This window comes from Balaenoptera borealis, assembly GCF_965194805.1.
Source record: "Balaenoptera borealis genome assembly, chromosome: 17".
NCBI classification, from domain to species: domain Eukaryota; kingdom Metazoa; phylum Chordata; class Mammalia; order Artiodactyla; family Balaenopteridae; genus Balaenoptera; species Balaenoptera borealis.
In genome coordinates, this window is record NC_138876.1 from 10,192,220 (window position 1) to 10,215,133 (window position 22,914).

General features: G+C 49.9%; 1 protein-coding gene across 5 annotated transcripts in view; it reads left to right on the plus strand.

Moving 5' to 3' along the window:
• Positions 1-3,390: 3,390 nt before the first annotated feature.
• The window catches only part of ASAP1 (ArfGAP with SH3 domain, ankyrin repeat and PH domain 1), a 357,862-nt gene continuing 338,338 nt past the window's right edge, over positions 3,391-22,914 (plus strand). For 2 of the 5 annotated variants that reach the window (XM_082363049.1, XM_082363053.1), the window contains exon 1: positions 4,047-4,180. Coding sequence is in view for 3 of the 5 variants with exons in the window: in XM_082363047.1 (XP_082219173.1) it covers positions 3,771-4,180 (410 nt within the window). In the remaining 2 variants the exon portion in view is untranslated. Of the gene's footprint in view, positions 4,181-22,914 lie in introns of all 5 variants that reach the window. The other 3 variants (XM_082363047.1, XM_082363048.1, XM_082363046.1) reach the window with 3 other exon arrangements.

Consider the following 22,914-nt stretch of genomic DNA (forward strand, 5'->3'; position numbering starts at 1 on the left):
AGAGAGAAGAGGCATAGGGAACTAATGAGAGAGTTATGACTGGGGGCAATGGGACTCAGTTCCACTGGGGATCCTCTGAGGAACTGTGTTGAAAGCACTTTAGGACTGTTCCCCCTTACGGATGGGAGGCTGTGACATTTATCCACTGCTTGGTTGGAGGCTGCCCCGAGGCTGTTAGGCATTTCCCGTCTGGGCAAGATCCCGCAGCCTTGGGGAAAGGCCCCAGGGAGAGAGGAAGAGAGGGACACGTGCTTCAGGTGGGCAGTTCCTCTGGACAGATGGCATCAAACTGCAGCTGCAGATGAGCTCAGAGGTGGGTCCAGGGGACAGATTGCTGAGCATCATCAGCACTGTGCTTTTTGCTCTGGCTGACGGGCCTGTGCCCCCTCATCTACCTAGATAAGTTCCACCTCTTCCTTGAAGCTTGGTTTAAGAGCCCTTACTTCTTGGAAGTGGTTTCTAACTCCCTGCTATAGGTTGAATGTTTGTATACCCCCAAAATTCATATGTTGAATTCTATAACCCACAATGTCATGGATATTAGAGTTGGGGCCTTTGGAAGGTGATTAGGTCATGAGGGTGGAGCCCTCATGAATGGTATTAGTGCCCTTGTAAAAGAGACCCTAGAGAGCTCCCTTGCTCCTTCCACCATGTGAGGACACAGCAAGAAGACGGTCGTCTATGAACCAGGAAGAGGGCTCTCACCAGACATCGAATCTGTCAGCACCTGTCTCAGACTTTCCAGCCTCCAGAACTGTGAGAAATAAATGTGTGTGGTTTATAAGTCACCGGGTTGGGCTTTCCTGGTGGTGCAGTGGTTGAGAATCTGCCTACCAATGCAGGAGACACGGGTTCGAGCCCTGGTCCAGGAAGATCCCACATGCCGTGGAGCAACTAAGCCCGTGTGCCACAACTACTGAAGCCTACGTGCCTAGAGCCCGTGCTCTGCAACAAGAGAAGCCATTGCGATGAGAAGCCCATGCACTGCGATGAAGAGTAGCCCTGCTCACAGAAACTAGAGAAAGCCCGTGCACAGCAACAAAAGACCGAACGCAGCCAAAATAAATAAATAAATAAATAATAAAATAAATAAATTTATTAAAAAAAAAATAAGTCACCGAGTCTACGGTATTCTGTTATAGCAGCCTGAACTGACTAAGATACCCACTCCCTTCTGATTTAGGAAAATTTCTAAATTTTCTGTGACACCCTGGACATACCTCTATAAGAGTAATCATCTCTCTGCTTTCTAAATAGAACTTTCTTGTCTTTCTCGGAGAGCAAGAACAGTTCATCTTTGCAGATCTATTGCCCAGAAGATTTTTGAGCACTTAACCAATGACTTAATGAATTCAAATTCACCTTGCTCAGGGCCCCGATCAGAGTAAGTGGTCAATAAATACAGGCTCCTTTGCTTTCCCTCCAACTCAGAGAGTTTGCCATCTGACTGAGGAGGGCACGTACCGAGCAAGCACAGAATGTGATTGATTCGTTCTTTATTTTATTTTATTTTTTAAGATTTATTTTATTTATTTATTTATTTTTGGCTGCGTCAGGTCTTAGTTGTGGTGCGCGGGCTTCTCTCTAGCTGTGGCACACGGGTTCCAGGGCGCATGGGCTCTGTAGTCTGCGGCACGCAGGCTCTCTAGTTGAGGCGTGCGAGCTCAGTAGTTGTGGCGCACAGGCTTAGTTGCCCTGAGGCATGTGGGATCTTCGTTCCCTGACCAGGGATTGAACCTGCGTCCCCTGCATTGTAAGGCAGATTCTTTACCATCGGACCACTAAGGAAGTCCCTGATTCTTCTTTAAATGAATAGAAGTGCTGGGGGAGCATAAAGGAGGGCACAATTAACTGGGACTGTACCAATGAGACTGCAGTTATGTCATCTGACAGACTTAATTACTTACAGTTTTAACTTTCCAGAGCCATTAATAGAGCCTTTGGTGCTTCTTCCATTACACTGGGCTTTCCCATTTGAAAGGCTCTCCCCCAAAGCGGAAGATACAGGGAGCTAAGGGACAGATTGAACCTGCTACTCTAACCTGGTTTACCTCTTTCATTCATTGGACATGTCGTTATTGAAGGTCTCGTATGGGCCAGGACTGTTCTTGGCACCGGGATACAGGAGTGATGCAGACAAGCAGCAGTCCTGCCCTAATGCAGCTTACCCACGCAGGGGGAGACAGATGATAAATAAGCAACCAGATAAACAGGACAAATTAAACCGTGACAAGGGCTATAAAGACAAGTAGATCCAATGGTTGGGGAAAGCCCCTTTTGAGGTCTCTCGACTTCTGAGCTGTGAGCTGAGTTCAACGAACAGCCAAGCAGAGATTCTTCCAGGCAGAGGTACTAGCAGCTGCAAAAAGGGCCTTGGGCAGGACCCTGGACTCCCGGGGCCAAACCAGGAGCTTGTCCCACTGCTTCTGGCCACTGAAAAAGAGTTGCAGAAAAGAGACAAACTGGGTCTAAAACTGACATCCGGTCCTTACTTAGAGTTGGGGAGCTGATACCCAACTTTCAGTGCCTGGCAGGCTCATTTCAAGTTTGGTTTTCATTCATGGGTACGTTGTTCCCTCTTCAAGTCAGATTGGGTTTCAAAGGAATTTGAGACACTTACAGCAAAACCACCAAGCTGCATCCTCCAGGTAGAAAACCCCTAATGTGGCATTTCCGTGGGAAGCCACAGTGAATCACTCCTGCTGGCCACCTAATCCAGGCTTGAATGGATGGAGATTTACTCTGGTTTTCTCAAACTTTGTAAAGCCTCTCCAGACTTTTTTTTAACAAACACCCCCAGTGTCCTGACTCTCAGGTTAAGAGTAAAATAGCAAATTCTGTGAGGTTTGCTGAGTTTCAGATTTCACCAGAAGGGGGTCTGCCATAGCCACTAACCTTTTCCTCTGCAGAGAGCAGTTTCTGAAACACTGCAAAGAAAAATAATCTCCGGGTGATAAGGAGGTTAATGAAGTTCCGAGGCTTTGTTAAGTAGGTATAGATGCACAGCACACCCTCCACCAGTAAAACCCTTCTTTCTCTGATATCTCTTGTGGAATAAAGACAATCATGGCTATCATTTATCTGAGCATTTACAGTGTGTCAGTCCCTGTCTAAACATGTGGTTTCCAAATCAAACCTAGGAAGGCAGTATGACCACCTCATTTCATATTTGAGTAAACGGAGGCTCGGAGAAGTGAAGTGACTTACCCAAGGTAACACAGTTAGAAAAAAGGCAAAGTCCAGATTCCAACCCGGGTCAGAGTCCAAAGTCCATACTGTTACTGTGCATACTATTTCTATACTATCCCGACCCGGAAAGGTCCTGCCCCCTGGCACTGCGCAAAAAATGAGGAAATTAACAAAGCGGAGCCGTGAAAGGGGGCAGCCAGGTAAAGTCATTTATTTTATGAAAAAATAGGGGAAACGGCCAGGAGATTGCAAGTTCATTCTTTGCAGGATGGGAGAGAGGCCAAGGTCCTTTCCTGGTGTCCGGGGACTTACAAAGGCACCTCCCAAGGCCAAGGTTTTATCGGGACAAATCCCACCCCTTCTACCTCTGAGCGAGGAGAAGGCAGGCCAGCGGGGGTATGGGGCCGAAGGGGTAGGATGCCAGACCCCGGCCCAGCTCGCACGCCGGATTCGGGTGTCCGAGACCCCGCCTGCCCCGCGCGCAGCGTCGGAGAGCCAGCCCGCCGCCCCTCCTGCGTGCCGGCGGGCCAAGGGTTAAGCGAGGCGGGAGCCCCCGGCGTGGGGCGGCCCCCGGGCCGGGAATGCTTAGTCAGGATTCCGATTTCCTGTCGAAGTGTTTGGATTTCCTGAAGCCCGCGCCCTCCGCCGCCGAGCGGGATCGTCCGAGCCGCGCGCGTCGCTGCGGCCTCCTCCCCTCGGCACATGGTCGCCCGCCCCTTCCTGCGCCGCGCTCGGCTCCCGCGCCTCGCCGCCGCCGCCGCCGCCGCCGCCGCCGCCGCCGCCGCCGCGGGCGGGCACTCTGCGCTCGGGCAGCCCCCGGCCCGCGCCTCCCGCCCCGCCGGCTGCTCCGGCCGCCTCCCGCTTTCCGTTCCGAGAGCCGCAATCGGCCGGCCGAGGGGAGCCGGGGCGCGGGCGTCTGCGCTGCCGCCACCGCCGAGGAGCCGGCGCCGAGCCCGCGATGGAATAATGCCCAGCGGCCCGCCCGGTCCCGGTGAGTTGCGGGGCGCCTGGACGGGCTCGGCGGGGCCGCACGGGGTCGCCCCGGGTCGTCGGCGCCCCCTGCCCGGCCTCCGCGCGGAGAGGCGCCGGCACGGGGCGCCGGGAGGGTCCCGGCTCCGTTCGCGGCCGGGTGCCCGGTGCGCGGGGAGGGCGCCGGCCGCGGGCTCCGCAGGGCCGGGCTCCGCCGCCCAGGGGGGTCTGCGCCCCCGAGGCGCGGAGTGGGACGGGTGGCGCCGCGCCGGGGGTTTCGCGCGCCTTCCCGGAGAGGGGCCGGGGCCCCGCCGATGGGGCGCCCTCCCGGCCGGAGGCGCGGGCGCCGGCAGTGGTATTGTCTCGGGCGCGGCGGAGGAAAGTTCCCCGCCGTTTCGGGAACGGCTGGCCCGGCCCCGCGGCCCCCGGCCCCGGCTGGGGCTCGGCGCTGCCAGGCAGGCCCCAGGCCACTTCATTTCAGCGAACGAAACTTAAGGGAAAAATTCCCACTCGGGGGCTTGGGGTTTGTTCACGGGAAGATAGGGACGTGGCTTGTGTTTTTCTGCTTGTACCATTTGGGGACCTGCTGCATTTTCTGAGAGCAACGTGAAGTTTCAAAGAAAAAAGAAACTCGCTGGCGTCTGGTGTTCTGCGGTTTCCTACATCCCGAGAGTTCTTCTCGGGCATTCCTAAAGCGGTTTCCTTCAATAATTTATTTTTCCACTAGCGCAGGGGGATGGAGAGCCAACTTCAGACCATCCTTAGCGTGACCTCAGCTTTACCTGCACTAATCAGAAAGAACAAGAACTTTCTCCTACTTTTTTACCCGTAGACTCGGTCAGTTTGTCTTAGCAGAATGGATTCTGGGATGACAGCAGGGCATGGATTGCTGAGAAATGTTTGGGGATTGTAAAACATAATTCAATACTGAGGCCAGTTTTATCTCGCCATCAAACTTCAGCCCAAGGCCTTTCCGTTTTGCAGTTGGAGGAAGATGCAGGAAGAGAAGATGCAGGTCTTCTGGAAGCATCGAATCTTTGAGAATAGTTGTTTCAGTCCCTTCTTGTTATACAGCTGAGTGAGGCCTAGAGAGGTGAAGTGACTTATGTAAAGTCATGTGGCCAGGCTTCAGACTCCCCGTCCAGTGCTCATTTCACTAATGTCAGTTTATGGTCTGTCAACCGTGAAATGTTGCGAAATATGCCTTCTTGGCATTATAACCTTCATCGTTTTAGTGCCCTCTCTTGTTCTGTCTTGTCTGTTATTGCTGCTATTTTTTGAGATATGCAGTTATCTGAAACTGTATATATATATATATATATATATATATATATATATAAATATATATATATATATTTTTTTTTTTTTAGCTGAAATCTTGAGTGTTACATCTATTTTTTTTTTTTTAAACTTTGGGTTTATTTATTTATTTATTTATGGCTGTGTTAGGTCTTCGTTTCTGTGTGAGGGCTTTCTCTAGTTGCGGCAAGTGGGGGCCACTGTTCATCGCGGTGCGCGGGCCTCTCACTGTCGCGGCCTCTCTTGTTGCGGAGCACAGGCTCCAGACGCGCAGGCTCAGTAGTTGTGGCTCACGGGCCTAGTTGCTCCGCGGCATGTGGGATCTTCCCAGACCAGGGCTCGAACCTGTGTCCCCTGCATTGGCAGGCAGATTCTCAACCACTGCGCCACCAGGGAAGCCCTGTATATTTTGAGACAGAGTTAAAAGAAAAAAATTCCCTAACCCCTACTGTTCAGCTACTAAATGGATTTGGAGCTTCAGCCACCAAATGGATTTGAAATATAAAATGGGTGGCTTCTTATATAGGAATGACTTTTCTCTATCCCATTCTTCTGTAAAAAATAGGAACTCCCAGGTCCAAAAAAGGGCAGTATCTTAGCACATAATGTACCGTATGATGTTCTCTAGACATGATTTCCAGCCCTCCTGTATCTTGTGAGCTAGGCAGCCCATCTATTTTTCTCCCTACGAGAGCTCCGAATGGCTGGTTTTTCATTTTTAGTATGTGATAACGTTGGAGAGAAAGGACTTTTTCTAAAGCTTGCCATTTGGTGAAGGAAATTGAAATTCTCTCCACCTCCCCACTCCTCACCAGCCACAGTGAGCCAGATTTTGCAAAATCAGTCGAAGGCTTGCAGGCCCCCAAATGAGTGTGTGCAGGCAAATGGGACCCTCCCTCACCCTTCCTGAGGACCCACCTCCCTGCGGGCCATCTCCATGTTGCACCCAGGTGGCTGAAGTCTAGAGGCAAGAAGGGAACCTGTATTACCTGGAACATTGTCGTTTCTGCATTTTCCCTCCAAGTTCTCAGTGGAATTTGACTGGATCCTGTGGCCCCATTCTCATTTTCCCCTCCTGTGTTTCTTCTTCCCACCTCTTTCTCAGCCACTCTATCTGCCTGGGTTGGAGAACAGGTCTTTTCTATGGGATGCATGAATGATCCCCATGTAAGCAATAGTAACAGCGATCGCTAGCATTTATTGAGCACTTGCTATATGCCCTGGATATGTTACCTCCTGAGAAGTCCCAAGGAGGAGAGGGAACCTTGACCAGAAAGGACAGCACTTTTCAGATTCATCTGGAACTTGAGTCATTCTTTCATTCTTCTATTGCACATTTGCTAAGTGGTTCCCCTGTGGAAGGTGCTAGTTGCTCAAAGATGAATAGGACACTGTGTTCAAGGCCTTTTATTTCCAGCCTCATCTTTCAGTGTCAGCCTCGCACTTTCTCTTTCAATGAGTCAGTTCAGCAAGCCTGTACTGAGCACCTGCTTCATGCTAAGCATTGTGTGAAGTCCTGGTGATACAGCGATGAACAAGATAGGCCCGGTCCCGCCCTCATGGGGCTGGCATTCCATTGGAGGAGCTGGGCAAAAATAAAGAAGCAATAACTTCTAACAAATGAAAGATTGTGATTCTTGTTATCAAGGAAGCACACACAAGGGATCGACCCGATGACCAGAGTGAAGTGGGGTGGGGTGTGTGTGGGGGAGTTCTAGTTTTGCCAGGAAAAGGCCTCACTGAGGCTGAAGAATTGATAAGCAACTGGCCAGGCAGAGAGGTTGCAGGAGAGAGGGCGTTCCAGGCAGAGGGATTAGAATGTGCAAAGTCCTCTGTGCACGAAAGAGCTCGATGTGTTCCTGGGAGTGAGGGGAGTCGGGGGCGGGATGGGGAAAATGGCACAGGGTGAGGTTTTAGAGGGAGGCAGGGGCAGATCACACCGTGCTGCGGGCAGTCCCCCCACCAAGTACAAGGGGAAACTTTGATGAGTTTAGGCTCAGGAGTGGGGTCTGATTGGCATTTTTAAGAGATTACTTTTACTGCTTTTTTATAAGAGTGGATCACAGGGGGCCGAGAGTGGAAGCAGGGAGACCGGTTAGTAGGCCACTGCAGTAATAGGAAAGATGAGGGTGGCTTAGATCAGGGTGGAACCTCCATCAGTGGCAGTGGAGGTGGAGAGAAGGGAGTGCAACCTGGTTGGTTGGATCTTGATGAAATTTGGTGATGGATTAAATGAGGGTGGGGCAGGCGGAAGGACTCAAGGATGACTCTTGGGTTCTGGTTTGAACAGCTGGGTGTCATTTGGAGAGACAAGGAAGACTTTGGGGAAACGTGTGCCTAGAGACAGGTTCCATGGGGGCCGTTCTGAGCTTGAGATGTCTGCGAGGCAATCAGGTGGAGATTTCAGGCAGACACGACTCTGGACCTCAGAGGAGACTTAGGGACGAAAGGCACCAACGTGGAAATTATCAGCCTGCAGCTGAGCTACCAAAATGCTTGCCGGGACGTGTCCTGCTGTTTCATCTCTCTGAGGGTCTGCTGTGTTCTTCCTCTTGCCTGGGACTTTCTTCCTCTCTCCTGGGCTACCTCCTGCTCATCCTGTAAAATATCCCCATGTCTTTAACTCCTTGAAGGTGCCTCTAGCTCCCTCTCCCACTGTCAGATCCCTGTGTTTACCTTCACCATAGTGTTCAATTGAAGTTACCTTTTTTTAGTATCTTATATGTATGAAAAATTTGCTGCAGGGCCTGACATGTGGTAAGTGCTCAACAAATGTTAGCTGCCATCATCATCATCATCATCATCATCATCATCATCATCATCATTATTGATGGCAGTGATAGGCATATAAATAAAAATTACATTATATTAGGATCAGTCTAATGATAAGTGATGTATTAGTTTCCTCTTGCTGCTGTAACAAATTCCCACAAACTTAGTGGCTTAAAACAACACAAATTTATTCTCTTTCAGTGCTGTAGGTCAGAAGTCTGAAATGAGTCTCACTGGGCTAACCTCAAGGTGTGCTCAGGACTCTGTTCCTTCTGGAGGCTCTAGGGAACAATCTATTTATTCCCTTGCCTTTTCCAGCTTCTAGAGGCCTCCTGCATCCCTTGGCTTTTGACCCCTTCCTCTGTCTTCAAAGCCAGCAGTGTTGGTCCTCGTCCTTCTCGTGCCGCCATCTCTCTGGTTCTTTCCTCTTTTCCACTTTTTTTTTTTTTTTTTTTAATGGGAATTATTTATTTATTTATTTATGGCTGTGTTGGGTCTTCGTTTCTGTGCGAGGGCTTCCTCTAGTTGTGGCGAGCGGGGGCCACTCTTCACCACGGTGCGCGGGCCTCTCACTATCATGGCCTCTCTTGTTACGGAGCACAGGCTCCAGACGCGCAGGCTCAGTAGTTGTGGCTCACGGGCCTAGTTGCTCCGCGGCATATGGGATCTTCCCAGACCAGGGCTCGAACCCGTGTCCCCTGCATTGGCAGGCAGATTCTCAACCACTGCGCCACCAGGGAAGCCCCTCTTTTCCACTTTTAAGGACCCTTTTGATTACATCAGGCCACCTGTATAATCTAGAATAATCTCCCTGTTTTAAGGTCAGCTGATCAGTAACCTTAATTCCATCTTCAGCCTTAGCTCCTCATTGTTGTGTAACCCATGTAGCCTAACACATTCACAGGTCCTGGGGATTAGGACGTGGGCATCTTTGCAGGCTGGTAGGGGAAGGTGTTATGGGGGTCTGGGCATTGGCCTCTAACCCAGTGGGGGAGGGGAGGCCAGGGAAATCTTCCTGGAGGTAGTGGTACCCCGGTGGGAGTCAGTCTCTACTTGTAAACTCACTGCCCTCCCAAATGTTCATTCCTTCATTGAGGTTTATTCATTCCTTCATTCAAGCTCTTCTCGATGCCCGGCTTTATGTGAGGAGTTGGAGTTGAGGATTCATTTCACTGTGCATCCTTCAGGCTGCAGGCCAAATTGTTCACTTGGCAACCCAGGACACTCACTTTTCTCACCCCACCTCAGGAATCAGTTAAACTCACCAACCCATGAACACCCTCTCCCAGCCCACGTACCCCATATTCACTCCCAGGAAGGGGTGGGGTCTGAGGGGGTCGGTCCTCTCTTTAAATGTCGGCTGTGGTTGATTTGCGGGCACAGTGTGAATCCCAACACATGTGCCTTTTGTACAGCTAAAACCTTGGGTCCCGAGCCACAGCTAGTGTCCCCAGCCTCAGCCAGCTCTGTCCCCAAAGCAGGCCACTGGCCACGAGAGAGATCAGGAGAAGGCGTGTGATTTGATCAGGACAAATCCATCTGAAGCATGAGGGGAAAAAAACAGCCCAAGGGCCTGGCCTCCTGTGCTTTGTGGCAGGTGGCCCCGTCTTCTGAGAATAAGGGAAACGCAGCACCATGGGATGTGTAGCCACGTCGCTGTGCGGGGGTGATCAAGACCAGCTTTCGAACGTCTCTCCGTTATTTGGAGAAAATGGGCTCCTGCCCCAGATGCTCCCCAGAAACAAGACAGCGTCCCGAGACCTTCAGCACTTTGGGGGGACCCCATCAGCTCTGCTGGCTACCCAAGTGCCGGGTTGCAGAGAGACCGAGGTCCCTTGCTGCCTGAGCTTCCCCTGCCAGCCCCCATCCCTTGGAAATGCTACCAACTAGCTGGTCTTGTAATATTTTTGGCGTTTCCTCTTCCTCTACCTCTCTAAGTCAGGAAATGCGAAAGTGCACTGAGTTAGAAAAACAGAAAAGTGAGCAAGCAACCTCTTTCCAACAGAGGGGTCCCAGGTGGAGTCTGGGTAGACCTGGGATAAAGAAGTGTGCCTGTCAGCGCTTCCCCCAGATTCGGCAGGGGTTCCGGAGAACCAAGCCCGTCCCGGTCATCGTGGGCAGGACAGGAAGGAGAGACGCAAGCCCGTGTGTGGTTTCTGGGGAATGGCTTGTCTGTCCCTCATCAGGGCTCATCATGAGTTTTTCCGGCAAGACTTCTGCCTTTATGGAACCCTGACTGTGTAATGATACTGGTGCCTGTTTCATTGTAGTTTCGCATTGAAATAATTATCCTTTCGAGTAGAAACACAGAGTGCTCCAGTAAAAGACTGTGATATATGCAACTTGCCCTCAAATGGTTCAGAAAATAATTATATGTATTTTCTGAATACATAAAAATTATATGTGAGTGAGAAAAAAAGGAAAAAGCAAATAGAGTAAAATATTAACCACAGATGAACTTGGGTAAAGGGATGTGTGTTCCTTGTACTATTCTTATTCTTGAAATTTCCCAAGAAAAAGATTTTTGCAAATGGAAGCAGGAGGAAAAAAAGAGGGCTCAACATTCCATTGTGATTGTGACCTTGATAGATGCAGGATGGCCCAGAGGAAGCCAGAAGATTCTGGGGTCTGCTACTGACCCGCCTTCCCTCCCATCCTCACAGTTTCTGTACTGAACTGAAATAATGTAGGAAAAGAGTCCCGCACAAGGAGTCCAGAAATGGGGGCATCAGTTGCTGCTATGCTGTGTGGAAACCTGTTTGCTGCTCTGGTTGCCTCGCCTTCAGACTGCGCGTCTTGAGGGGGAGGGGTGGGGGGTCTGGGTTGCTCCTCTCCTCCCCTTGTGCCTCTCCTCCCTCGGGCACAAGCAAAGGGCAGGCACTGACTGGGCAGGGAGGGGCTGAATCAAGTCCATTGGCTTCTGGTGCCCAACTGTGTTGCCACATTTGTTGGATTTTCTCATCATTGAGTTTTTATTTCTAATGACTCTCCATTTAACTTCTAGAAATTCTCTTTGGTTCTCTTTCAAATCATCCTGGCTTTTAATCCTTGGGTCTTATTCTTCCATGAGAATTTCTCATTCTTATTTCATATCTTTGTTTTAAACATACTGACATTCTTTGTTCAGACGGCCCTGTTATGTTAATACTTGAGGAGCCAATTCTCCCATTTCCTGCATCTTCTGATTTGCGGGGCATCGTGGCTCATACCCCACCTCTCCCGGGGAGCCGAAGTGGCTTTACAGAGCCGTTTTGTCCTTCAGTCGAGGCTCCAAGGGTTTCCTGAGTCCTGGGCACGTTTCTGTGGTAGCTACTGGGCTCAAGACTTTTAACCCCAGTCCAGTGCTGTCTGTTTGGACACTTGATCCATACTTAGGGCCTTAAAGTTTGCACAGAATCCTTTTTCTCCCCCATCCAGACCCTGAGGCAGAACAAGTTTTCTTGCCGTTTATCTGCATTGGAGAGAGGAGTAGTTCAGGCCCACTTTCAAAAGAGTCTGCGACCCCTTTGGGGTCCTGGCCTTGTAGAGGGATCTCAGCTCTCCTGTCCTGTAGGCACCAACTGGAAACCAGCCAGCTTAATACATTCAGTCTTCTTTTGCAGACAAGGAAGAGAAAGAACATTTACAAAAATTGCCATTTCGAGAAAAGAAAACCAGAATCCTTATCAGAACACTAGCAATAAGAAGATGTGATTCAGATCAGCAAGCACTTGCTGAGCCCCTCCTGTGTGTTCACCCTGCAGAGCCGGGGTTGGGGGACAGGCATGAGCTGGGCCTTAAAATGCCTTGCTCATCTTCTCAACCCCCAGTGCAGAGAAGACAGTAAGTATTTAGGAAGAAAGGAATTGTATGTACTGAAAAAGACAAACACTGATGCCGAAGACAGAATAAAATAATGGAAAAGAGCACTGAATTGAGACTCAGAAGTCCTGAGTTCTAGTCCGGAAATTGATATTGACTAGTTACGTGACCTTTAGGAGCAGTCACTTACCCTCTTGGAGCCGCCCTTCCTCACCTGTGTCAAGGTGGTGATAACTCTGTCCTGACCCTCCTCCCTGTCAGGTCACAGTGAGATCATGAATGTGGGAGGGGGGAACCACAGAGGGTAAGGGGTCTGTCTTGTCTTCAAGGCGGAAGGGACCACGTATCCTTCAGCGACACCTTGTTTTGGAGACTCCCTCCACCTCTCCTCCTCACCACCACGGGCACTGGGTTTTCCGGGGAAGAGCGGCAAGCATTTCAGGTCCTCAAAGCTTGTGTAGACTAAGGGGTTGGCGTCTGGGCAGTCGTTGGGCCCTGGGGTGGCTGAATGGCTCCTGTCTCATGTGATGTTCTTTCCCCTGGAAGTTCCACCCAGACCCCACAAATGAGGGCTGAGCTGCAGCTGGGAACCCTTTCGGGACGGAGTTTGTGCACCGCGTTGCCTTCGTGATCTTTGACCCGCTGTTCTCTGAGGCTGCTCCTCTGGACGGTGGAACTCATGGTCTCTCCGGGGTTTGTCCTTTGGTCAGATCACTCTTTCATGCCTGAGTTGACTTGGTGAGTGTAGGTGGGAGCATTTGTCATGAAGCAACGGGAAAACGACTGGACTTGGAATCAGTAACGATAGCTAATATTTATTGTATATTCATACACGTTGAGCACTATTTTAAGCAGCTTTCCTACATGAGTTCATTAATCCTCGTACTAACCCTATGAAATAGGCGCTCTTTTTCTCCCATTTTATGCGGGAGGAAACTGAGACACACACAGACTAACTTTCCCAAGGTCATGTACCTCATAGGTGACAAGATTTTTCTTTTTTAAATTAATTAATTAATTTATTTATTTTTGGCTGTGTTGGGTCTTCGTTTCTAGTTGCGGCAAGCGGGGGCCACTCTTCATCGCAGTGCGCCGGCCTCTCACTATTGCGGCCTCTTTTGTTGCGGAGCACAGGCTCCAGACGTGCAGGCTCAGTAGTTGTGGCTCACGGGCCTAGTTGCTCCGTGGCATGTGGAATCTTCCCAGACCAGGGCTCGAACCCGTGTCCCCTGCATTGGCAGGCAGATTCTCAACCACTGCGCCACCAGGGAAGCCCAGCTGGCGAGATTTTAAGCAAGGAGTCTGTGTTCAGTGCCCACACTCTTGACTGTGATGCAGTATTGCCTCTGAAGACTTGAATTTGAATTCCATGCCCTAATTCCTCATGTGGCCTTCGGAGAGTCTGGCCTTCACCTTTCTCTTAGCTTTTCTGAGCTTCTTCTTCTGTAAATGTTGAAAAAGCTTGCAGCCTTTTAAAAAAGGTGTTAAATAAAGCAATATATACAGAAAGTGGCTGAGTGCCAGGCACATAATCAGGTCTAAATAAAAGCGAGTAGGTTCCAAACGGGAGGAAAAAACAAAGAACAAATTCAGTCTGAAGAGTCTTCCCTGCACAGACTTTTCCTGCATAGCCTGCTCTGTGCCAGGCGCCTAGGATACAAAGGTGAAAGCTCAAGGTCCGTGGGCTAGAATATCTTATAGTTGATTAGAAGAGAGAGATGTGAAACTGTTCATAATTTTGAACTGATGTCCGTCCTCACCACAGGAAAGTTATACAGGAATAGCCATGCGTGTGCAGGGAAGGGAGAGTGATCCCAGTGGGGTGGTCAGAGGAAGTTTTGGGGAAGAGGTGCTCTATGAACTCACAATCCAGGATGGGTAGGCGCTCAGTACATGGAGAGAGTGGGTATCCAAGGCTGAGAGTAGCTGGATCACAGTCTTTGTGATAGGAATGTGGTAGTTATTTTTTTTTGGAGGCCTAAGGAAAACATTTGTTCAAGAAGGAAGGTAAAAACTCTCAGTTACTATACCATGGCATTCGGGGGTCTCTCACTGGAATGCAGGCATCCCTGCTATTTCCTCCCCCTCCACTGTCACGGAACTCCTGATCCAGAAAAGCAAACTGCGGTGTTTATAGACCTTCCAGTAATAGCCTTTTGCCAGTTTCCTCTCCTAGGACAGTTACTTCCTCAGACCTAAAATAGAACCGCTGAAGGGTGGAGATGTGGGATATGTGCAGATTAGACTCTGTTTAACGGTGTACTTTGGAGGCGAGCGGGTGAGAAGTTGTAGAAGACACTGTTGGTTGCTTATCCAACACCCTTTCCCCTTCTGCTTTGCTGACAGAACATTGATCTTTAGAAGCCCACCTTCCAGGGCCTTTAAGGGAGGTCAGTCCCAGCCCCAGGGGTGAACCACAGTGGTCTTGTCCCCCTTGGCCGTGATTGGTTTAGGCATGGGCATGTGACACAACTCTGGTTACAAAATATGCAGGGAAATTTGCTGGGAGGATGGGGAAATATTTTTCTCCATCTTAAAGGGAGACATTTAGAAAGAAACAGCCTCTCTTCTGCTATGGGACATAGTAGGGTTGACATGTGATACCCGGCACTGTGGCAACCATTTTGGGGTCATGAGGGGCCTTGCTTAGGGAGAACATGTTGAGTGTGTCTGAGCAGAAAGATGGAAGGAACAAGACACTGAATACCCTACCCTGAGACGATTTTGAGTTGACTTTTCTGTTACCTGTAGCCCATACCCACCAAAATAATACTAATACTCAAGGGAATGCCCACTTCACATGACATCTAGATGATTCTGGGGCTACTATACGCTCCCCCAGTCACCCTATGCTTAGCCCACCATCCTGTTTGAAATCACCACTAACTTGTACATGTTTATGCCTTTGCAGTCTTGCTATTTTTTCCACCCGAATTGCCCTTTCCCTACCTTCTCCACCAACCAAAAATCCAACTTACTCTTTTTTAAAAAAATTTTATTGAGGTATAGTTGATTTACAATGTTGTGTTAATTTCTGCTGTATGGCAAAGTGATTCACTTATACATATTCTTTTTCATATTCTTTTCCATTATGGTTTATCACAGGATATTGAATAGAGTTGCCTATGCTATACATTAGGATCTTGTTGTTTATCCATCCCATATATAATAGTTTGCAACTGCTAACCCCAAACTCCCAGTCCTTCTCTCCACGCACCCCCCCCCCACCCCTTGGCAACCACAAGTCTGATCTCTATGTCTGTGAGTCTGTTTCTGTTTCATAGATAGGTTCATTTGTGTCGCATTTTAGATTCCACATAAAAGTGATGTTGGGCTTCCCTGGTGGCGCAGTGGTTAAGAATCCGCCTGCCAATGCAGGGGACACGAGTTCGAGCCCTGCTCCAGGAAGATCCCACATGCCGCGGAGCAACTAAGCCTGTGCACCACAACTACTGAGCCTGTGCTCTAGAGCCCATGAGCCACAACTACTGAGCCCACACTCCACATCTACTGAAGCCCGCGTGCTCTAGAGCCTGTGCTCACAACAAAAGAAGCCCGCGCACTGCAACGAAGAGCAGCCCCCGCTCGCCACAGCTAGAGAAAGCCTGTGCGCAGCAACAAAGACTCAACACAGCCAAAAATAATAAATAAATAAAAATAAATTTATAAAAAAAAAAGTGACGTCATGTGGTATTTGTCTTTCTCTTTCTGACTTACTTTGGTTAGTATGATAATCTCTAGGTCCATCCATGTTGTGCAAATGGCATTATTTCATTCTTTTTTATGGCTGAGTAATACTCCATTGTATAAATGTACCACGTCTTCTTTATCTGTTCATCCGTCAGTGGACATTTAGGTTGTTTCCGTGTCTTGGCTATTGTAAATAGTGCTGCTAGGAGCATAGAGATGCGTGTATCTTTTCAAGTTATAGTTTTGTCTGGATATATGCCCAGGCATGGGATTGCTGCATCATACAACTTACTCTTTAAAGAATGGCCCAAATGCACTTTCTCTGTGAAGCCTTTCCTGACCCTTCTTGTTGTAATCTATTGTTTTAGTCTTCGAGCACCTATAACATTTGTTGCCCCTCCCACACTCCCTCCCCACCTGCACCCTCATTCTTTATTAGGTACCTACTGTGTGCCAGCTGTGCTGTTGTACACTGGCATTGTCCTTCCCGAATGGGGGCAGATGTGTGCAGCAGATTGTGAGCCAGTGTGGTTTGTGTGGTCCCAGGGGAACATAAGGTATCACCAGATGCTTGTGAAGGGGCACCTGACCCCACCCTGCAGGGAGGGTCAGAGGAGACTTGCTACGGGGAGGAATCCTTGAGCTGAATCTTAAAGAATGAATAGGAATTAGCCAGAAAAAGAGTGGAGGGAAGAGAAGGAAGTTCCAGGTGTAGGGAACCACCTCAGCAAGGAGGTAGATGGTGCAAATAGCACGGTTTGTGCTGGGAACCGAGTGACTCATCATCAGTGAACCTGATAGTTCAGGTGGGATGCACCGAGGCCCGAGGGGAAGGCAGGAGCCACATCCTGAAGTTTGGACTTGATCTTGAGGCCGTTGAGCCATTGAAGGCTTAAGGCCGGGGAGTGATGTGACCCTTGCCCTTTAGGAAGATGATTCTGGGTACCCTGGACTGAATGGGCTAGGTGGGTGAGGACCAGGACTGGAGGCAGGGAGGCCGTTCCGGATGCTCCTGTAGGAGTCTGGCAGCGAGGGCCCAGAAGCTGGAGAGGGAGAATGTATAGGCGGTAGCACTGGCCGGCCTGGGGACTGAGCAGGGGAGGGGCAGTGGGAGGAGGGAGAGCCGTTGAGGACACTGGGCTTTCTGGCTAGTTTCCAAGGCTGAGTCATGTTTGTGTCCCTCAAGACCGCAGCCTCCTCGGGCTCCTGGTCTTACTGTTCTCTGCATCCCTAAATGCTTGGTGCCAGGCTTCAGTGGAGGACGGATGAGGAAGGAGCGTGTCTGTCCCTCTCTTCTCTCTTCTGTTCCCCTCCCGCAACTTCAGCTCTTGGGTTTTTGTTGTGGTGGAACGGGAAGTGAAGCTGTGATGTGGTTTTCCTGGTGTCCTGGCTTCCCAGGTCTGAGCCTTGAGAAGAGGGAAGACTTTCTTACTGCCAGTGGCTCACTGCCTTCCTTTGTTACGCCTCCCCCGAACCAAACCGCTTCTGCGGAAGCCTGTCCCAGCATCTGCAGTCCAGCCCCGTCTGGTCTGTGTGTCCTCACAGCTCCTGCCTCAGGCCAGGCTTCCGCAGGATCTCCCCTGAGTCAGCCAGCCCTTTCCCAACTCACTGCCCTGCCCTTAGTCCATCCTCCAAGCTGCTGCCAGGGGAGTCTCCTTAAGACTTCACTTTGGGGTCACCCTCCTGCTTAGCAGGCTCTGGCCCCCTGCTCCGCTGCTTGGGCAGTCAGATGAGGAAGGAAGCAGCCTGGACTTTTCAGCTGCTCCAACCTAGGGGTCAGCCCCGGCTCTCGCTTACTCGCCGTGTGCCCGGGGACAAGTCGTGTACTTTGCTGAACCTATGTTCAGCACACACCCCTACACACACACCCCTACACACCCACACCCTTATATACATACCTACCGCAATTCCTACACACACACACCCCTCTGCACCCACACACCTAAACACACACCTACCACACACCTACACAATCCCTACACACATATGCACCCCTACACAGGTACCTATACACATACACACATACTCCTACACACCCTCACCGCTACACACACACCTACACATCCGCATACACACACACACACACACACACACACACTCCTACACACACACATGCACAGACACACACACACACACACACACACACACTCCTACACACACACATGCACAGACACACACAGACTTTCTTTCTCCCCTGCATTCTTATTTCTCTCGGTGAGTCCTTAGTGCCCGCCCCACGGTAGACCATATGCTTAATTGGTGTTTGATGAATGAATTATTCCTTCATTCTCTTTTAGCTTAGAGCTTGACGATCTCTTTTTTGATAAATTTGAGAAACTCTTTCAAGTTGTCCTTTAAGGACCGGAAGGAGCGGGGCGCTGGCGCTCGGGAGGCACTCACACGGGGGAGGAAAGGAAGTCAGGACTGGAGCGCAGGCTTCTGAGTCCGCTCTTCCCATTGGCCGCCCTGTGCCTCCTGGGTGATCGGGAGCCACCTGCTGGGGCAGGTTGTCAGGGGTCCAGGAGGCACCACCCTGAGAAAGGGTGGGGCCCCACGCACAGCCGTTATATACAACAGCAGATTCGAGGGTTTGCATAAGCAGGGCCGCGTGAGCCAATCGGTGAAGGACACGTGTTTTTCTGAAAGAATCTTAATGGACATAGCATGTGTCTGTGTGGGGTGTTCTCATCCTGGAACAAGTTGAGAGTTGGTTGGGGTAAGCTGAGTTCAGTGATGATTTTTTTTTTTTTTTTGAGCTCAGTTATCTCTTTATTAGGAAAGCACCAACACCACATTCTTGGAAGTTACTGGAATTTTATTTGCCTCAGGCTTATGACTAGCAACCAAAGACATTGTACAAAGAAAGCAAAGATTAAGTACATTTTAGGGAGAAGGAGATGATACACCTTGGTAACATAGGAGATAACGTTGCTTAATTTTTTTGCTCTTGATTAAAAAAAAAGTTTTGTTGAAATCGCTGTTGAATGTTGCAATCTATATAGTGTAATGGAGTGATGATATTTTAAACTTCTTGTTTGAAAGAAGTAACAGTGCTGAACATTTGCATGTGGGAATCCTGTTGGAGCTGAAACTAAGTCTGTGGAGGGTAATGCATCGTCAGAAAGAAAGCTTCTGTGGTATAGACGATTGGCTAAGAGTTTGGATCCTGGATTTAGGTTGAATCCTAGCACAGCCCCTTAGTGGCTGATCTTAGAACTTGCTGATCTTGGATCAGCAAGAGCCTCTCTGAGCCTCAGTTTTGCTACTTGTCAAATGCAGTGAATAAGACTTCCGTCTTACAGGCTTGTGGTGAGAACTCTATGTAGTAGTACATGGAGAGCAGTGAGAATGGTGCCTGGCACGTGGTAACTGGAAGTGGAAATGTGAGCTGTCCTGATGATGATGATTATTAGGGGTTAAATTGTGTCCTCCAATAAAGCTGTGTTGAAGTCCTAACCCTGAGTACTTCAGAATGTGGCCTGATATAAAAATAAGGTGTCTACAGAGTTAGTCAAGTTAAAATGAGGTCATTAGGGTGGGCCCTAATCCAATATGACTGGAGTCCTTATAAAAAGGGGAAATTTGTAGACAGAGACCGACACACAGAGAGAGAAGGTAATGTGAAGACACACTGGGAAAAGGCAGCCATGTGACTGGACGATGTGTCTCTAAGCCAAGGATTGCTGGCAACTACCATGGTCTAGGAAGAGGCAAGGGAGGATTTTCCCTAGAGGCATCAGAGAGAGCATGGCCCTGTCCACACCTTCATTTCAGAACTGTGAGAGAATAAATTTCTGTTGTTTTAAGCCACCTAGGTGTTGGTGCTTTGTTATGGCAGCCCTAGCAAATGATGATGGTGATGGTGATGATGATGATAATGATGGTGTTGATGATGATGGTGATGATGATGATGGTGGTGATGATGATGATGGTGATGATGATGATGATGGTGATGATGATGATGGTGATGATGATGATGATGGTGGTGATGATGATGATGGTGATGATGATGATGATGGTGATGATGATGATGATGATGATGGTAACGATGGTGATGGGGGTGATAAAGCATCTGGCCTGAACACTGACCAAAAAGATGGTCCCACGTGTCTGACTACAGATAGGCTTGTGGCATTAATTCAGCGAACAGTGGCATGGTTGTACCTTCCAATTCTGTATTCTAGTGGTGCCTCCAAATGGCACTTGTTGAGAACTTCCTTGGTGTTACACTAGGAGCAGGAGATTAGAGGGTGGTGCTCCCAGGCTAGAGGCTGAGATGGACACTGAAGGAGTAGCTCCTCAGAGATCGAGGTGACGTTCCATCTGCTGCATGAATGTGTTGAGAAGAGGCCCCTAGAGGGGCCCTTTGGGGCCGAGGGCAGAGACTTGCACAACACAGGACTGTAGCCACGGTCAGTGCATGCCAGGGGTTGGAGAAGCATTGTTCGATGTGGTAGTTGCCTAGGGCTGGGGAAGCAGATGCACCTTGGGTCTGGAGGAGTGAGAGGGACAGGACTGAGAAGGAGGTTGGCCTTAATCCTGCACCAGGAAGGTGAGATCCGTGGCTCTGTGCTTTGCGAAGCATCGGGGCTCAGCTATTCCTCCCTCATCTCTGACCTGTGTCCCGACCTCCCTGTGCAGTGCATTGAAAGGAAATTCACACCGGAAGGAAGAAACACCAAGTTTAAAGGATGGAGAAGGTAACAGCCTGAGTCCTTCCGTGTTGTACAGACAGGGTGTTGTGGTAGAAAGAATGTAAACTTGAGCATGGGATGGTCCTGGGGCAGACTCCTGGGGGGGAACTCCTGCTCTGTCCTTTGCTTGAGACGCTTGGGCAACTTACATTCTCTGAGCCTTAGTTTCCCCACCTTTCCACTTGATCCACTGCAGGGTGGAGATTACAGTGAGATCATGTAGGACAAGGGTGTGGCACCTGAGAGGCCCTGAATAAATGCCGGTTCTTCCCCACTTAACCTTGTTTACACGTGGGACTCTGAAAAAGGGCTTCATGCTACTTGTAAAACCCAGTCGTCAGAGGCAGGAAGAGAGAGTTGGCATTTGGAAAGGCCTGCACTTCATGGAGCAAATACATCACTAACAAGAGGGGCTGGGTCCCCCGGAGGAAAGGGTGAGACGGATGCTGGGGCTTCTGGAGGGCCTTGATAACTCTCATTGGCTGGAGTAACTCTGACACCCTCATTGCTCTCCAGTTACTTAAAATATTGCAGAAAAGCAGGTGAAGCCTCCTTAGCCCTGTGGGTGGCTTAAAAATAGCCCCTGGGCACAGGACAGCCAAGCCGGTTTTCCCATGGCCCCGTCAGCTGACTTGCTGCCCCTTCGCCACCCACTCCTGCCCAGTGATGTCTCCCACGCATCCTCTCCCAGCCACTCTGGCTACAAACCTGGATATTTACTCCTCACATATTTATTTGAGTTTCCACTGCATTCCAGCATTATCGGGGCGGGGGTGGTGCTGGGCAACAGCAGTGAACACAACAGAGAAAACTCCTTGTCCTCATGGAGCTTACATTCCACTGGGGAGACATGCCGCAAACAAACATTTAATATGGATATGAGATGCTTAATGGAGAAGAGCTCACCAGAAAGGAGGCTGGAGAGAGCCAAGGGGGTGTGCACTGTCAGATGGGGTGTTCAAGGAAGCTCTCCTCGCAAAGGTGACGTGAGCAAAGACCCAGAGGAACTGAGGGAGTGAGCACGAGGCACTCTGGCGTAAAATGTGTCCCAGACACAGGGAATAGCCATTGCAAAGGCCCTGGGGTAGCTGCATGTGTGGCATGTTCAAGGAACCTCCAGGGGGCCAGGGTGGCTGGAGTGGGGTGAGTGATGGAGGCGTCACTGATGGGGGAAAAGGTGATGGGATGCGGGTGATGCACGACCTTGGTGGGCACTTTGAGGACTTTTGTTTTTACTCTGAGAGGGAAAGGAAGCTCTTGGAGGGTTTTGAGCAGACGAGTGATATGATCTTGGCTCACTTTTTCACCAGGATCCTGCTGTCTGCTGTGTAGAGAACAGGGTGAAGGACAGGGAGATGGTTGGGAGGCTGTGGCAGTAATACAGGCAGAAGGTCAAGGTGGCTTTTGGACCAGAGTGGAAGGAATGAGGTGGTGGGATGCTTGGATTCTGGGTTTATGGGTTTCCCCTCCATCACTCAGCTCATCCAAACCATCACCCAGCCCCGCTGGTTGTACCTCAGCCATCCCAAGGAGGTTGGGAGGACTGGGAGGTGCTATTCAGCAAGTCCACTGCGCTGTGAGCTCCTTGAGGACAGGAATGCACCTTCCCTCTCAGGTCTCCCGAGCACCAGCCTGGTGCCTGGCATAAATGTGGGCCATTTGTAATGTTTATTTTTTTTATTAAAAAAAATTTTTTTTTGCCTTTTATACTTCTCAGTATACTTTTCTCATTTTAAATCTACTAACTTGTGAGTAATGTTCAGGTTACCTGTATCATTTGCAGTTTGTGACAGTGTCAGGAAGGAACACTGGTTTTTCACTCCTGGTATAACTTTACATTGGGAGAAACGGTTTATTAAAGCAGTATCCCTGGCCTTTCTCTGCTCCTTTGCTGAGAATGGTGACTCATCGGTTGGTGAATCTGGGAAAAGAGATTTGCCCGTCTTTTTTTTTTCTTTTTCTTTTTGGCCACGTTGCGAGGCTTGTGGAATCTTAGTTCCGCAACCAGGGATTGAACCGCCGCCCTCGGCAGTGAAAGTGCCGAGTCCTAATCGCTGGACCGCCAGGGAATTCCCTGTAGTGTTTATTTCGTAGACAATGAGCCTGTCATTCCCTGGTCCCTAAGATAGGATGTGGAGCCATCTTGGGTGCTCCCAGTGTGCCCCCGTGCTTACCCTTATCAAATGTGTCACACTGATCCGTCATTGTCACTTCCCCATGCTGGTCTCTGAGCTCCTAAGGCCAACACCGTTTTGTCCAGTGTCATGAGCACAGTACAAAGCCCAGTGGCTGCCAGGTGCTCAGGAGGTGCTCCCTGCGAGGGAGTGAAGGCCCCTGGTCCCTTTCATCCCCTGTTCAGAGAGGGTGTGACAGCCAGCGTCAGTTTCCATCCCAGGAGAATGAAACTGCTGAAAGGCTCCCAGCCTACGTGGTGGCCCTCGGGCCTTCTGAAGGGAAAAGCAGACACACAGAGGTGGAGAGGCCTGCTGTTTGAGTCGTC